The 17332-nt window shown below is 37.3% G+C and overlaps 2 protein-coding genes across 4 annotated transcripts in view; both read right to left on the bottom strand.

Moving 5' to 3' along the window:
• Nucleotides 1-7880, bottom strand: part of stt3b (STT3 oligosaccharyltransferase complex catalytic subunit B) — a 36476-nt gene extending 28596 nt beyond the window's left edge. For 2 of the 3 annotated variants that reach the window (XM_088328436.1, XM_088328433.1), the window contains exon 1: nt 7396-7819. In XM_088328436.1, coding sequence (XP_088184562.1) covers nt 7396-7616 — 221 coding nt within the window. In that variant the 5' untranslated portion in view covers nt 7617-7819. Of the gene's footprint in view, nt 1-7395 lie in introns of all 3 variants that reach the window. The other variant, XM_088328434.1, reaches the window with a different exon arrangement.
• Nucleotides 7881-11494: 3614 nt separating this feature from the next.
• tgfbr2b (transforming growth factor beta receptor 2b) overlaps nt 11495-17332 on the bottom strand; it is a 31243-nt gene continuing 25405 nt past the window's right edge. The window contains exons 6-7 of the mRNA XM_088328440.1: nt 15987-16111; nt 11495-13901 (exon numbers count right to left, since the gene is read on the bottom strand). Of these exons, the coding sequence (XP_088184566.1) occupies nt 13722-13901; nt 15987-16111 (305 nt within the window). The 3' untranslated portion in view covers nt 11495-13721. The remainder of the gene's footprint in view (nt 13902-15986; nt 16112-17332) is intronic.

The following is a 17332-nucleotide window of genomic DNA, read 5'->3' on the forward strand; positions in this document are numbered from 1 at the left end:
GGTTCACTTATTAAAAGTCTTTTTGGCGTCCTTGGACCTTCAGTTCTAAATATTATAAACATATCACTCTCCTCAGGTGTAGTTCCAGCAGCTTTTAAGTCCGCCGTTATTAAACCCACACTGAAACGACCCAACCTTGATCCAGAAATCTTAAGTAATTATAGACCTGTGTCAAACCTATCTTTCCTTTCTAAAGTACTTGAAAAAGTACTGGCACAGCAGCTGAATGATTTCATATACAAGAATAACCTTTTTGAATCTATGCAATCAGGATTCAGGGCTAACCACTCTACTGAGACAGCTCTGATCAAGGTAACAAATGATCTCCTACTGGCAATGGATTCTGGAGCTTCATCACTTTTGCTGCTGCTGGATCTTAGTGCTGCTTTTGACACAGTGCACCACAATTTCCCACTAGAACGGTTGGAAAAATGGATTGGTCTCTCAGGAACCGTCCTCTCATGGTTCAGATCCAACCTCTCAGATAGGACGCACTGTGTTATAATTCATGCGTTTGTTACCTCCCGTCTCGATTACTGTAATGCACTACTCTCTGGTCTCCCAAAGACTAGAATCAAGTCTCTTCAGCTGGTACAAAATGCCGCAGCGAGGCTTTTAACTAGGACAAAAAAGTCCGATCACATCACACTGATTTAGGCTAACCTGCATTGGCTCCCAGTTAGCCTTAGATGAGATTTCAAGGTTATTTTAGTATTATACAAAATCATACATGGACTTGCTCCCTCTTATCTTTCAGATCTGATTTCTCCCTATGTCCCGGTCCGAAGCCTACGTTCTGAGAGTGCCGGTCTTCTGGTGATCCCAAGAGCAAAGAAGTGTTCTGCTGGTTCTCCATCCGGGCACCGGTGCTGTGGAATGCTCTTCCCCCTGAGATCCGATCTGCAACCTCAGTGGAAATGTTTAAGTCTAAGCTTAAAACTCACTTCTACTCTATAGCATATGAATAACCTACTCTTTTCGTCGGCTCCAGAGCAGGGGAATGTATGATAATATTCTGAAAAATAGTCTGTGTAACATAGTGTAATGCTCTGTGAAGCCCTTTGAGACTCTTCGTGATTTAGGGCTATACAAATAAAAATGACTTGACTTGACCCGTGGAATATTTTGGAACATTTCTGCATGATTCTGGGGAGGAATATTGCACGTACTGTTTCAATTTTCTTTTGTAATTCATTAAATGCACAATAATATTCAATCAGCAGAAAATACTTCTTAGAAAGTCTATAAGCAGTTCTTCCAAATATTTTCTATCAAGGCAATATTTGTATAGTGATCCCTCGGTTAAATTAACATTCCACAAACACCCAATTGGCAAAATCAGTGAAGTACAAACCTTTATCATATTTCTGTACAATTATTATACACTGAAACCAGAGAAAAATCCCTTTTTAGAGGATCAGGCATTTGATTAACAAATAAAGTACTATGTAAATGTTTCATAGATGGATACCTTATTCATCCCTGTAGGGAAATTCACACTTCCAGCAGTATCCTTGTGTTGAAAATAAAACAATAATAAAGTAAAAGGAATATAATACATAAATACCCAATGTAACGTGTTGATATAGAGTATTTAGATAGTGCTACATAAAATACACACTGTAATACAAATAGGGTAATATGTATTTACTTTCTTAAAATTAACTACTGTTCCGTCAAATAATAATAAGTGGGGTGAAAAACCGAATGAAGAACACAATGCAAATTTGTGAAGTAAAACAATTGTGAAAAGTAAAACGCATTATAGCGAGGGATTACTATCCAGCCATTATCTGCACTGCTTATGAAATGATCTGCATTTATATAGCGCTTTTCAAGCCAATGACTTCCCAAAGCGCTTTACCATGTGCTCCACATTTCCCAATAGCGGCCTGGCAGCCATGTAAGGCGCTAACCTGCTTATTGGGGGTATTAGGGGTTCAGTGTCTTACCCAAGGATACTTCGACATGTAACACGGACGAGATTCAAACTGGGATCCCTTGATCCCAAGACGAGCGCTCTACCTCCTGAGCTACTGCCGCCCCTTACCTTACCCTCAGTAGTGGAGCCCATCCCGGCTATCTTCGGGCAGTGGGCAAGGAACACACTCAACTTGTTGCGATTCAGTAGCAGGGAACACAGCGACAGACAACTCACTCACTCATTCACACCGGGACAATTTGGACCAACCATTTAACCTGACAAGCATGTTTTTGGAACGTGGGAGGAAACCCACGCAATCACAGGGAGAACATGCAAACTCCGCACAGGAAGGCTGGCAGCTGGATTTGATCCAATGACCTCAGAACTGTGCCACAGACGCGCTAAACACTCATCCCCGTGCCGCCCGGGATTAGTATATTTATTTTAATTTATTTTGGATACTAATGTGTCCAGCTAAGAGAATGCCTATATACTACTCTAAGCCAAGACAGGTGAGCAGTCCAGTAATGGAGCACTTTAATAGTGTTTAGAATTGACACATTTTAAAATGATTACGTTTTTGAGTATCCAGGAGTAGGATTTGATCATTATTGGTAGAAAAATATAGTTATCATGCATCCCTTGAATATAGACGCTACCCTGCTTACGACCATTCGACTTACGAAAAACGGTAGATACATTTGTTTCGGGATGTTGAAAAATATCCGGACATTGCAGTAAGTTAGATTTTGTATTGTCTGCACCTGTTTCTGAGTAGAGGACAGTACTGTAGTGCTTCTTTCCGCTGCTACTGGCGTGAGGTACTGTTAGAGGTCATCCAGCCTCCAGCCCGAAGAAAAAAAAAAATCAGCTTCCTCTTCCTATTTCATGTGTAAACATACTACGTAGCCTAGATGGTAGGGCGCCCGCTTTGAGACTGGGAGGTCGCTGGTTCGCGCCTCGGCCGAGTCATACCTAAGACTTATAACATTGGTAAAATGGCGGCGCCCTCTGTTGGCTGCGGCTGCATCGGCTCGCTACAACGGGTCAGGTGTATCGACATTTCGTTCTGTGTACATTGTTACAAAGAATGACAATACAAAGGAAATTATTATTATTATACAGTACTGTATTTCTAGCGCGCCAAGAATTTTCGACATCTTTATCATTTAATATCTCGTGCATCCATTCAATATGGTTGGTGTAAAGAAGAGGCAAGCAGTTTCCTTTGAAATGAAAGTGGAACAGAAAGCTTGATGGGGTTGCAAAAATGGTCGTTTTTTTTCGGCTACTTTTTACAAAGGAGGAGGAAGGCGCCCAACTTTTAAAGCCTATGTTCCAAAAGTAAGTTAAACCTCACTTTATATCTCTTTAAAGAGCATATTATTTTATGAAATGTGGGCAGGGGACACCCTGAACTGGTTGCCAGCCAATCACAGCTGCAATTCACATTAGTTCTCGCAGCTAGCTGCTTTCTTCATCGACGGCGCGGGTACTTTCGGGCGCGATACGCACGACACCGACACAGTTACGGGGATCCCGCGCACGCCCGCCGCCTTTCGCCCGTCGCGCGCGGACGGCCGCCTGTCTCGCGCCGCGCTACTGGGGTCTTCGGACGAGCGGGCTCCCCCCATTTACGGGGGTAGCCAGATCACGCCCGCCGCCTTATCCCGCGTCTGCTGACGTTCCGCCGAAAAAACCCGCAAAAAGTGAAAATCTGTGAAGCCTAAAAAAAAAAAAAAAAAAAAAAAAAAAAAAAAAAAAGGGGGGGGGGGGGGTTGTTTTGTTTTTTTAGCCATTACAGAGCGAAGCTCTGAAGCCGCGAACGTCGAACCGCGAAGTAGCGAGGTCCCACTGTATATAAACTCTAAACATACAAAATATAGCACTAAAGCAACTTATGAACAAATTCAACTTACAAACAATCGTCCGGAGCTTATCTCGTTCGTAAGTAGGGCAGCGTCTGTATTTTGTTGGAGAATAGTCAGCAAATTGTAAACACTTAAGATAAGGAAAATAATGTCACTTTTATTAATGTAATACAAACAGAAAATGAACAAATAAGAGAAGACAAATGGTCTTCTTTTTTGTTGTCATTAATTGTCAAGTCTGGCCTTGTGAAGCTCTTTGAGGCACTCGATCAAAGGAACCGAAAAAGCTCTATCTTCTACCTTTGCCTGAAAATTAAAGCCTGTGTCCCGCTGAGTGGTTTGCTAGGTAGCAGACGCCGATTTCTCATCAGGGTTCGTCCAAGGACAAACCTCTCAATTTTTCTTATATAAAAAGGACATCAGAAATACATACTCATAAAAAAGAAAAGAAAATATCCCTGGCCATTATCTTCAGAACCTCATTCCGATTGGACGCCTGACATCTTGAAATCATCTCCCATCCTTTCACAATGTCGTCAGGTTCCCCAGTTATCATTTCTCAAATATTTGCGAGATGACACCTGTCAGTATGCCCCAGTTCAAGATTTTCATACTTCCTGGAAGGCCTGTGGGGATTTTAAGGATGCATAAAAACCATATGAACAAATCTAAAGCCGTTTTCAAGGCTCCACCTCCAAGAGACAACACTGCATGTGTGCCTTATGCCAATATCCTTAATACACATAATAGAACCTTGTTAAAAATAAAATAAAATAAATAACGGATTGTAGCTCTCAAACTCACGAATCATTCAACAAACTCAAGGGTGACAATCAACTAATTTAATGAAGATCTTGTGAAAATTCATCCAGAGTTTCATTATCTAAATATTGTCAAATTGTTGTAGTTCTTCAATAAAGCGAAATTGACTTAAAATATATATTCAAACATTTCCTGTTTTAATCAATAATAAACACTTTTTAGGCCAGGCAAACAATCATTTATCTCTTTGTTTCCTCACTGTAAATGTGGAACTGGAGTCGTCCAATTTCGTTGTCACACCATATCCCATGTTGTAACAATGACAATAAAGGCATATTCTATTCTATTCCATTCTATTTGACATTTGCCCTCACTCCAAACAAGATATAGATGTAAGATATGTCTAGATATGTTAATGTGTATGGTGAAATCCTCACCCATGAAAAAAAATAAAAAATTCAATAAGACTTTAATTTTCTTAACTATTTTTTGTTAAATGTTAAGAATGATTGACTGACCTGTTAAATTGTTATTGTTACATTATTATCATAATTGATAGATGATTAACACACGTTTCAGACATGCACCCAAAACTGTATTATATACCCCTTGCGACTTGAGGATTTTAGTTCCTGCTAAATGTTATTGCATTACTTTTCATTGCACTGTTTTTACGATGCTCTATTTTTTACTGCACCATTATTACAATTTAGGCCAGTCCCCAAGTACTACGCAGTAAATATTTTTTTGACTGTTTATCGTGACAATCTTTTTATCTTGTTTTCTCTGTATAGTCTTTATTACATGTTTACCATGAAGTGCCATGTCTAATCTGGATGCACACAATGTTTAACTATGTTGTTGTTATCAACAAATAATTTCTAATTTAGTTCAATTTATACTAAACAGAGTTCTCTTTTATTCTTTTTTGCAGCGTTTTATTTAGGCACAAAAATAAGAATAACTCAACAATTAACAAAACAAACTGCACGAAAACAGATGTACGATACAATATAAAAAGTACATGAACAATTGAGCTTTATGTTGATTTATTTTGGTAATTTGTTCAAATAAACAGAAAAAAAAACTAGTGTTAACATAGCAGAACTACCAAAACCAAAAATGAAATGTCTATAAAAGGTTATTTGTGTATGGAAAATTCTCCGCAATTAAAAAAAAAAAAAAGGTTATAAATGTTTTTGTTCAAACCGTTGAAAGTGTTCAACAGACAATGAATTGATTTTAATGTCATTCAACTATAACAACAAAAGGGGCGTTCCTTTTTGCATATGTAAATCAGTTTTAAAAAGGTAAAAATTGGCAAGAGGATAACGTTAAAAAACGATTACATTTAATACAGTCATATTAGTAGTGGCAGTTGTACAGATATGATGCTCATGAACGCTATAGATGGGAGTGTTCATTTCATCTTATCGTTTTTTTATTCTTACAATTAGTTAATTCTGTTCATTACTGCTCCCATATTATATCAATTTTAAATTGAGAAACAAAATCACTGTTGCCAGTTTGTGTGCAAAGAAAAAAGAACACAAACGTCTAAATTTTGCGTGGCATTTCCACTGAGGGAGAAATTACGTCAGATGGCGACATCTACTTGGTGATGAGTTTTTGAGTAAATTTGTCAACCTGTACGGTTTTGCCGTACAAAGTACGTTTATTATGCATTTCAAGACGTGTATAACGTACAAGAAAATATATACGGAAAAAAGAAAATTTGTCAATTATGGGTACCATCCGGTATACACCGACTATCACGAAACGGCAAATCAATCAAGTCAAACAGGTTCACCGCGAAAGCCTACATCTCGGTATAGTTTTTTTTTTGTTGCAAACTAAGTGAGCGGTTTGATGTAGTGAAAGGAAGTCAGTCTCTTTTTAGAGTCAGTCGCTTTTTCGGCTCTACTCATTAAAGAGAGCCGACTCTTAAACGGCTCACTTGCTTTGATGCATTATATTACGAATTATTATGTTGTATAGAGAAGTTAAGAAAAAATGAAGTATAAAGTGAGAACATTTAAAAAAGACAGGTTTGTGGTTATCCATTTAATCAGTATATTACCAACAATAATTTAATGCAGAAAATGAATTAATAACTTGAATAAGAAAATGTATTACTCTACTTAATTATATTTGCATGTGTTTTTTTCCTTCTACGGTGAACGACCAAGTTACTTAATTTTTGAACTTTTTAAAATAATATACCTCATTATGTCGAGCAACTGAGGATCTCAACAAAATGTTAATTAACAATATATATGACATAACGAAACACATACAATATAAAATGTTAAACTACATCAATAAACACGTTTTAAAAAAATATGGTGTAAGATTATTTTGTATTGTGTAAGGGAAAATACGACAGTCTGTAAGGGCATGGAGCCTTGGAGGTTTACAGGTATGAAATTACAGTTCACAATAGCGTCGGAGCTCGACCAAAGTTGGAAATTACGTCACGTGACAACATTTACTTTATAATGACAGGTCACCGCCTCCCCGTCTTTTTCCGGGTTACGAACCGTCCGCAGCGGTGACGAGTCGAACACAAAATTTAATACATTACTCTTGTATTTAAGTCATTTTATACATTTTTTTTTCACACGCGAGATTATGTCTATACAAAGACTAGAAAATACGAGATTTACGATAAAATCTCTACTTTGTGCAACGCCATGCTCTCAGGTTGGATGAAATAAAATTGGTAAAAGTTCGAAATTGTAAATGTAGCACAGATAAATCTATTTTGACAAGATATCTATTTTGAAAATAATAAAATGAAACAATTTCATCTGTCGCTAGCTAGCTAGCCGCACTTACCACGGGTCGAACTCGTGGATGATGCTCTCGAAGCGTATGACGGCGAAGAGTCTGGAGCTGAAGCCGGCCAGACAAGCCAGGAAAAGAATGCTAAAAGAGAGTAATGACTGCCAGCCGGCGGGCTGAGTCAGCCCGCCCGACAGGCCTCCTTTGCCGGCCTGAGAATGAGCGTGAGCGGCCGCTTTGTGCTTGCCGTCGCCGACTGCCTGCTGCTCCGCCATTGCTGCCCGTCAGTCGGTGGCTATGCTAGGCCCAAGCGAGCCGAGCTCCCTTCTGACTCCTCTGCTCCAATTATAATGAATATTTTGTGAATATACGTTTGAATGAGGTCAGAACCGGTCCCGGTTGCATGCCCAAACCTGAAGCAGCGGACCCCCTCGACGGTGCACCGGCGCAAAGAGGAAGAAGAGCGACGAGGGGGGCGGGCTCACCGGAAGTGGTGGCGGCCTGTCACAAATCGACAGGTATTAAAAGGCGGGCTCTAGCAACCGTCGACCAAGGGAACTGCAGTATATTGTAGATTGACGGATTAAACATGCCAATCATATTAGAGTTTAAGTGTAGCGTTGATGGACGGACTTTTAAGGATTTTTCAATTACTTGCCAATAAAGACATTTGAAATAAGAGTATTTTTTCACCATTATTACAATTTAGGCCAGTCTCCAAGTACTACGCAGTAAATATTTTTTTGACTGTTTATCATGACAATCTTTTTATATTGTTTTCTCTGTATAGTCTTTATTACATGAATTATTACCATGAAGTGCCATGTCTAATCTGGATGCACACAATGTTTCACTATGTTGTTGTTATCAACAATTTAAAATGAGTATTTTGTAGTAGTAGTTTGAGACGTGAGTTGATATTTTACGCGCATGCTAACGTTTTTCTTTTATTCTAGGATTAAAATGGTGGAAGTAAGCAAAAGACTGTTTCTAAAACAGTCCAAATGCTAAACCAATTCCCATAAAGGTAAAAATGAATTTATTCAAGCGCGTCTACGAATTTGAAATACTTAAACGCCCAACAAAAGGAGCTTGACAGAGGCCGCAATTATGATTTTAGCCAGAATATAGCATCAGCAAGGAGAATATTTCTAGGTTACGTCACGCCCTTTAATGCCTTTTTTTATCAGGCAATTCCCCTTATAAAGCAATAATAAACCTGACAAACAAGCCAGGGCACCTATTTACTCACGGCAAAACAAACTATGTAGAATAGAAAGCGATACTTTTGTGTAAACAGTTTTATTTTGTTGACCAATTAAACAACACAAACTAACAAATGGCATCTTTCTTTCGTTATTTGCCCACCTGCAGTAATCTTAGTGTTGTTTAAAGGGACTGTGTGTATCATGTGTGTATTTTTAGCGCCTCCTAGTGGTAAAAACAATATTCATAAAAAATATATATTTTTCTTTAAATAATGAGCAAAAACCATGAACCATAATCTAAACGCACATTTTTCAAATACTCATAGGTAGAGAAATGTGTATCTATTTTACATAACATGCTGCTCGCGACATGATAATCTGCCATCTTGCTGCTACGGGTGCAAAAAAAAAAACTTGTGCAAAGCTGGACCGGAAAAATTTGAAAAAAGTATGTGGTTTCAACAATTCAAATTACTGTAGTTTCTATTCCTTCTTGTGCTTTTTAGCACTCCTTTTTGGTTACTGCAACATCTAGTGTTTTAACAATACACACCTTCCCTTTAATATGTGCAACAGTATATTGAAAAAAAAACAAATCCGAAAAATTTGTTATATGGTGTAGTCAACTTGAAATGCTCAAAAATATATGAAATAGGGGCGAAACGCTTAAGTTGACAGGTATTCAGTTATTTAAGTATTGTGTTATAATTTTACCACAACTAATTCATAAAATAGGAAAAATGAGATCTGCTTTTGTTCTTTTTCTTATTTTATTAAATAATTTTGAAAAAAATCCAAACAGGTAAATTAAGAAAAGTAACATTTGAAATAACCCAAATGATCCACCAACTGAACAAGAACATTTCACTAGAATCCCCCCCCCCCAAAAAAAACACAATACAAATTCACGAAAACTAAATAAAAATAACATAAAAAATATTGACTGAATTAGTTATTTAAATAGACATTTGACAAAATAAAACTCCCAGAATGCAAAAATTATGTTGCATTTATATGACTCGATATTCAATTGATACATTGAATTATCACAGCCACTTTACCATCTTTTTCGAATTGTAATAGTACCTCATTTTTTTTAATCTCTACTTTATTATGGACTTTTATTTTTCATAATTACTGTAACTTTGTCTCTTTGATTTTAACCACTCAGTGATGCTGAACTTCAAATAACACACAAATAAATAAACAAAATAATAAAAAAATAACACGGCATTAACGAGTTTTAAGGTCACAAAGCCTCCTTGTACATTGCAAATAAATGCCAACTTTAGAACGGAATGGCAACCCTTGCAACAAGGATAATACTCCATAATGAAGCATATATTGCTCCTTTTGTTTGGCTAATTAAGAATAAAAACGTTTAGTGCAGTTAAAGAGTAAACGTGTGAATTCTCTCGACTATTTGGCGCCCTTTTGTGGCCATCCTGTCACAAGCAGCCATTTACTATCGCTGAGCCTGCTTTTAGACGTCACAAATACAATACTTTGCTGCAGCGCCCTCAGCTTTATTAATATAATTATTATTATGATGATGATGATGATTATGATGACGATGAAAATAAACCCTTTCCCCTCAAAAAGAAAACGATTAACCACCAAGATGTTGATTGGGGCTTGGGCCGACAACCTGGAGAAAGAAAATTAGATAACATTCGAAGAGATGGAAAGATGAAATACGGATTATGATGATTATGAAGGTTGATGGGGGTCATCTATGAAATTCGTGATTCACAAGATCCACCACCGTTTACCCTGCATATAAAACCAAAGATAAAACGCGATGAAAGGCTGACATGTCTGCAGGCTTGCAGCAATTTCTGTCAAAATGCCAAAAGTCAGATAAAAGTCTGGAGAAATTACCAGGCGGGGCTGTTTCGATCTCGCTGTTTCACGGGCAAATTATTATAATTTTTGCATTGATTTAGTTTGTCTTTGTTGCACCCGGACAACAGCAACCAATTTTGTACTTGGCATTCTAAGGTGTTTATACTACTGGAGTTTGCCAAAGGCCAACCTTGGTTGGGAGAAAAGAAAAATGCTGAAGATACTTGGCAAGAAATGCTCATTACACGTTGCGATGAGGATCTTTCGACACTGCAAAAAGCTTCAGTTGAAAAAGCATATAATGAATTGGACGAAAACTAATTTATGGCAGGAGAAAACAATGCATTAAAAAGTTACTTAAAAAACAAAATCTCATAGATTAAACCTTTGGTTCCACCCCCTCTGAGTATAAGTCAAGTTCGGGATTGCAAGCACTCTAAGCACTACACTGTTGATGTTTTCGCCTATTTATCCTGACAATCATCTTATTTTTCCTCATTTAAACCTTGATTACGTGTTTACCCCTGGATTGCCATGTCTAATCTCGTTACAGTTTTCACTACATTATTAATGAACATAATATCAATTCTGCATCAGTGATCCAACATCGTCCTCTTGTGGCAAAAACAGAAAACACACTTATATTATTATGACGTATGCAGGGTTACTTTATTAATACAGACCAACAAAATGTAAAGATAAGTACTGTATCGGTGAGTTTTTTTCTTGGACTGAAATTTACAGTGAAGATTCGTGAAGAATGAAAAGTGAATAGAAGATTCACTAAAATGCAATAAAAAAAGGAACATTTGCTCTTAAAAACATCGCTGTATAATTAGTTTCTTTTGTTTTTTTTCCCATACATAGAACACAGAATCATTTTAGTTCCGAAAGGGCATTGTCTAGTTTTATGAAGTTATTTTGATAAAAAAACATTATTTTAAAATATAAATCCAACATTATCAAAACATTGAGATATATTGTACAAAAAACTAGTGTGATTGTGTTTGAAAACCTCAAAATTGGGTCAATCTGCTTGAAAAATTCTCTGACTTTGTTAAGAATGCCCTCTAAACGGTGTTAAATTGTATGAAATAACCCCTACAAAGGATTATGTTATTTTTTTAATCCAACATTTTACATTGTATGAAGCTGTTTACATTTCTGTTTAGAAACAAAACTATAAGAAAAGTAAAACAAAATCTGGATGATTAATATATTCAGTTAAAAATACATTTTAAAAATGACTGCTCGAATTCGTGTTTGTGGATCGGCAGAATCTTGTATTACTTTTTAGATGAAAGTTTGTTTTTATCAAGTCAAACAGCTCAAACTTTAAATGTACAGCACCAATTAAAAATAATTCACGCCTCATGCCTCCGCCTCCATCCACAAGGTAGAACTAGTGTTGTCACAATTATCCCGCAACAGAACGCTCGGTTTTGTTTGAAAAGTGGAATTAAAAAATAAAACTGAAAAGCAGATTGAGCATTGATTCAACTTTAAATTAAACGTACAAACTTTCGGAAACAACCTTGAAATATTTGCTTAAATTGCTTGAAATAAAATAACTTGCAGTATATTCATTTTGTTATCAAATCAAATTTATTCGTAAGGCACTTTTTATACAATAAAATGCAACTCAAACTTTGTTTTATCTATACATGTATAAATATATCAGGACAATGCTTGACACGAGACAGAAAAAAAACAATCCAAGCTGAAGCACATATTTGCAGATTCGGAGTTGCTTAAAATGTAAAACCATAAAAATCAAATAAAAGTAAAAAAAAATAAAAATGGGCCGCTTAGTCCATCTTTAACTGGCTTTCTCAAACCTGCTGACAAAGCCAATGAAATGCACATTTAGAGCATCAAATTTTAATACAAGAGAATGAACACTTTGGTATGTTCCTAAAATGGGATGTATATTCTGGTCTTTTCTGTCAAATACAGTGGACCCCTGGGATAGTGTCCCCATTTATTGCGTTTTCACTTCATTGAAATGTTTTTCCTTCCCCTGTTTATGACAATGTTCACAATATGCAACATCATCAAACATTTATTCTGTGTGCCAAGGAGTACTGTCCCAATGCTTGCAGTGATGCAAACGGGAGACGCAAAGACATGATAACCATAACATGAAACTTGTGATTATCAAGAAATACAAAGAATGCACACATTACAATTGCTGATAATTATTGACCAGCCGGCAGAGATAAGAAGCTGCATTGATGCCGACGAGGACTTTTGGATAATTTTACAAGCTCGAGGTGTCGTTGCCGACATGGACATTTCGGACAATTTTACAGGCTTGAGGCATCGTAGCTCTCATGTATTTTCTGGACAAATGTTTACAGTTTATCTAGGTTTTTTTTTAAATTGATGCTCACTAGGTTTGATGAATTAATGTAAAACAATTGCACCCTGGTCATCCTGGAAAGGGTTTACCACTTGTAAGTCCCATTCTGAAGATGTATTTTTCCTCATGTTGAGGCTTTTGAGTTTTTCCTTGCCCGCATGTTGGTTTAAGATCAGGGGATAGTGTAAATGTAACCCGTGCAGTCCTTTGAGACGTTTCGTGATTAAGGGCTAATAAATGTGGTTTGACTTGAAAAAGAGGAGATTAAGGCAACAACAATCCTTGCAAGTGGAAGTTTTATAATCAGTTTTAATTTAAATCTGCCGTCTCACCCGTAAGGCATCAACCTGCTACTCCACTGCACCAGCTCAAGTCATGTCACACCATAGGTAAATAAAATGCCATTTTTATATACATATGTAAATATTTATTCATAATTTCATTTAATCATATACACATACATATATTACACATAAGTAGTACTTGATAGACACAACTGGGCTAACAGAGGTTTGAAACATATCAGGTAATTAGCCTAGGTTACTATCCCCCTCTATACAGCAATTTTACTTTTTGATCACCACCTCATATCGTATCCCAGGGGTCTACGAGACAAAAAATGCAATAGGCTTTGAGTTTGACCTTTCACACTCTCCCTGAACTACACATTCCCCTTTGGTGTCTGTGCACTTATTTACTGTTGATCACAAACACTATTTTTCCCTTTCTTTTGGTTTTGGACGCAAATTCTGGACGTCTTTCTTTCTTGCGGATGGGTTGTAGTGTCAGGAGCTGGTCTCGGCATTTTCCAAGTAAATCCCACTACTTTAAACGAGCGTTCTTTGACATAGGAAACGCGTTAGCGTGCGTAAAAAAATTGTGCAAAGTGCAAAATGTATTTGGCAGGACGCATTCCGTTTGGTGAAATGTGAGTTGACTAAAGTGTACGAAAACAATTTTTTTCCCTATTTTTCGTCCACCACGATGATCTCTTCGGGGATCTTCTCCTCGGAATCGGAGCGCTCCGACAACTTGTCCAAGTACTCCATGTCGTCGAAGCGCTCGGCCACGCATTGGGCCGTCAGGCGGGCTTCCGGGTCGTGGTCCCAGCAGTCGTCGATGGACGAGCACACCAGCTGGATCCCCTGAAAGAACGTTTTTCGGTAGAAGGAACATTCCTTTCATATTTTGTTCAGTTAAAGCCGGTTAGTGTCGCAACATTATATTCCATGGTCTTATTGTCTCGGCACTTTCGATATTGTTCTATCCATTTATATGTAGATATCCATCATCTTCTTTTCTTGTTTTGTTCAGTTAGAATAGGTTAGTGTATATAAATAAAATTTCCATTTATTTATTTGTGTTTTCACACATGTTCTACATTGTCATACTTGAAGGTTTTGTTTAGTTAGAGATAGTGTTAAACATATCCAGCCTGGTTTCTTTTGAAGTTTTGTTCTGTTACAACTAGTTCATATTCCAACATATCATATGTCGCTTTTCATATTTTTTTCCAGCTAGGGTTTTTGTTCAAACATATCCCTTATTATTTTGCTTTTGTGTTTTGTTCAGGTGCACCTGATGTCACAAGATTATATCTCATGACCTTTTTGCCCTGATATTTATACCATATTGTTCTACCCATGTCCTTAGTAGTTTTTTCATATTTCATGATTCAGCTGGAGTCAGTTATTTTTCAAGTGTTATATTTTATGGTCACATCATCTAGACATTTCAATTGTTCTTCAATCAACGTGTCTGTGTTTTTAGGTCCTACATCATTGTCTAATAATTCTTTTGTTCAGTTAGTGTTTCAACACAAACTGCAATGTCCATTACCATGTTTTGTTCAGGTGGAGCCAGTTAGTGTTCAAGCATTTTATGGAATGATCTTGTCTTCTAGGATTTTCCTGCAGCATCTTCCTTTTATGTTTTGTTCAGGTAGAGCTAGTGTTCCAACAGATCCTGCATCATTCGCTTTTGTTATTTGTTCAGTTAGAGCTAGGTAATGTTACAGAATGATAAGATATGTGTCCATGGCACTCCTGTTATTGTTCTATCCAAATCAGAGTACACATTCTGTGTTGTCTTATGTTCATGTTATGTTCAGATAGTGATCCAACATATCGTCACATAAATAGTATAATTAATAATAATAATAATTATAATAATTCATTTTTGTAGACAGACTTGTTGTGCAGATTCTGTAGCTTTCAATGGGAAGTCGATTAAGGCAAAAATCTCAATTTGTCCCAAAAAGTGAGCTAGGCACTTATGTTATTAGTGTGACAATAGGCTGCGGTGTATTCCTATCTTGTTTGGTTTTGTTAGAGCTAATAGGTCTTCCAACTTTTTTTTTAAAGCTTTGTAGTATTATAACTCTCGTCATGGGTCAATCCACATGTTAGTACTAATCCTGCAGCTACCTTTTTCATGTTTTGTTCAGTTACAGCTAGTGTTCCAGTATATCCTGCTTTTTCTTATTGTCATGTTTTTGTCATTTACAACTGATTTGTGTTCTAGCATTACATTTTATTTTTAGCTGTCATGGAGCTCTAAAGTTGTTCTGTGGGAAAATGCCTTTTATATTTTGCTCTGTTAGAACTAGTTGGTATTCCAACATATCCCGCATCTTCTTCCCTTCACGTTTTGTTAATTTGGATCTAGTTAATATTAAAAGATAGCTTTGAGTCCTGAGAATTCTAATTCTGTTTCCTTGCACAATCTGATACTGATTCTTTTTGTTAAAATGAATACTTTTCTTAAATATTATTTTATGTCACTGTTTATGGAATCCGCTTCTCTGGCTATACCCGACCACGACCTAAACAGGCCTTACGGGCAGGGAGAGCCCCACAAAGCACTGCTAACGATTGATTACAGAGGCTGGAAGCGCGATCCTGCCAGCCGGCGCCATCTGCGGCTGCTGGGCATAGTCGCCTACAGCAGCTGGGAAGCAGCTAAGCTTACAGTAGCCGGGGGCCAGAAAGCCCCCAAATTGTTCACATCACACAAGAAATGTAGTTTGCCAAATACATTTCTTTTTTTTCCTGTATTTGAATGGTAAATGCTTGAAGCTCCACACTGCAAAAACTTTGGTTAATGGATGGCAAACGAACTAGAGCAGGATTTATCTACAAAATGATTAACAAGGTTAGTCTGTTTGATCAGGTGTCGCCCATAAAATTTTATCTTTGGGAAATTCCCCAACCGAAATCTGCGTTACTCACGGTGTGGTTGATCCAGCTGTTGGGGATCTCGGGTCGTCCTCGGTCTCGGAGGACGCTGTCCTTCATGCTCTCCACGCATGGGTGCTCTCTCAAATTCCCGAAAGGAGGCTCGTACTCTTTCACCTCTGCATAGAAAAAAAAAAAAAAAAAAAAAGGGAGAGAGGAAAAATAAAATGTAACCAAGACTCCATCCAGCAAGATCCTGAGGGGTCCCCGCCCAGTCTACCCAAATTACACAGGAGACATTTTTCTAGGAAATCAAAAGTCCTCCATGTGGACCAACATTTTTGTCTTGGACGCGACCAGTATGGGTATTCCGAGCTCCTATAAATACCAAAAATAGTCTTTTACAATGCAGTGTTCCTGGTTGTAAATGGCTAAAGTGGTTTTCCTGTGAGGGGACAAGGGGAGTGCAAGAACTTAATTTGGATAAAAGTATATATTAAAGATGTATAAAATAATACAAACATATATATTAGGGTTGGGAAAAATGTCACGTTAATGATTTGCATTATAATTTTCAATTTAACTAGTGAAAATCTATAGATAGAAACTTTATATTAACGTAATGATTAAAATTCCGCCCTGCGCACCCCCCTGGGTGTCAAGCCGCGCTGTTCCAACAAAAAAAGAAGAGTCACTTTAGTTTCCCGAAGCTAACATGGCGTAGCATGCTAGCGATGAAAAAGAGAAAGGAAAAACGTTCAGGCGGACCTTTACGTTTTAAAACATTGCCCGATGGGAATATTGACAAGGCTTAAGTGATATGTATGCTTTGCAAAGCTGAATTTAATTACCATCAGAGCACTTCTTCCCTGATGTATCACTTGAAAGCTAAGCACCCGATGCGGTGGTACAGTCAGACAGCGGACCTCGTCAAACAACTTTGCATCAGCGTGGTGCAAGAGATGGGTGATCTACAATGTTTACATAAGGAACTTGAATATTTTGTTTATGGAAAATTTGTCTTTGACACCACGAGCTTTATGCATTTTTACTTTACTTGGTATGCTTTTTTTGTTAGAATATTGATTTGCTTTAAAACTAATTTACAGTTCGCCAGTATTGACATAAAGTTATGAAAGCTATCTTTTTCATTACAGTCTGTATGCACGTTTACGTATAACATTTGGCATAATAAATGTAATCTTATTTTTCCATGCATATTTTTTTCATATTTACTGCCATTTGTAAAATCTGGATTTAAAAAATTAATCGCGATTAATCATCCATCCATTACCGCTCATCTTCATTAGGGTTGTGGAGGTACTGGAGCCCATCCCAGCTATCTTCGGGTAGTGGGCAGGGAAACCTATGAAACATATTTAACAGCCATTTGAGTATTT

The sequence above is a fragment of the Urocampus carinirostris genome, chromosome 2 (assembly GCF_059441175.1).
Source record: "Urocampus carinirostris isolate Australia breed hairy pipefish chromosome 2, RoL_Ucar_1.0, whole genome shotgun sequence".
NCBI classification, from domain to species: Eukaryota; Metazoa; Chordata; class Actinopteri; order Syngnathiformes; family Syngnathidae; genus Urocampus; species Urocampus carinirostris.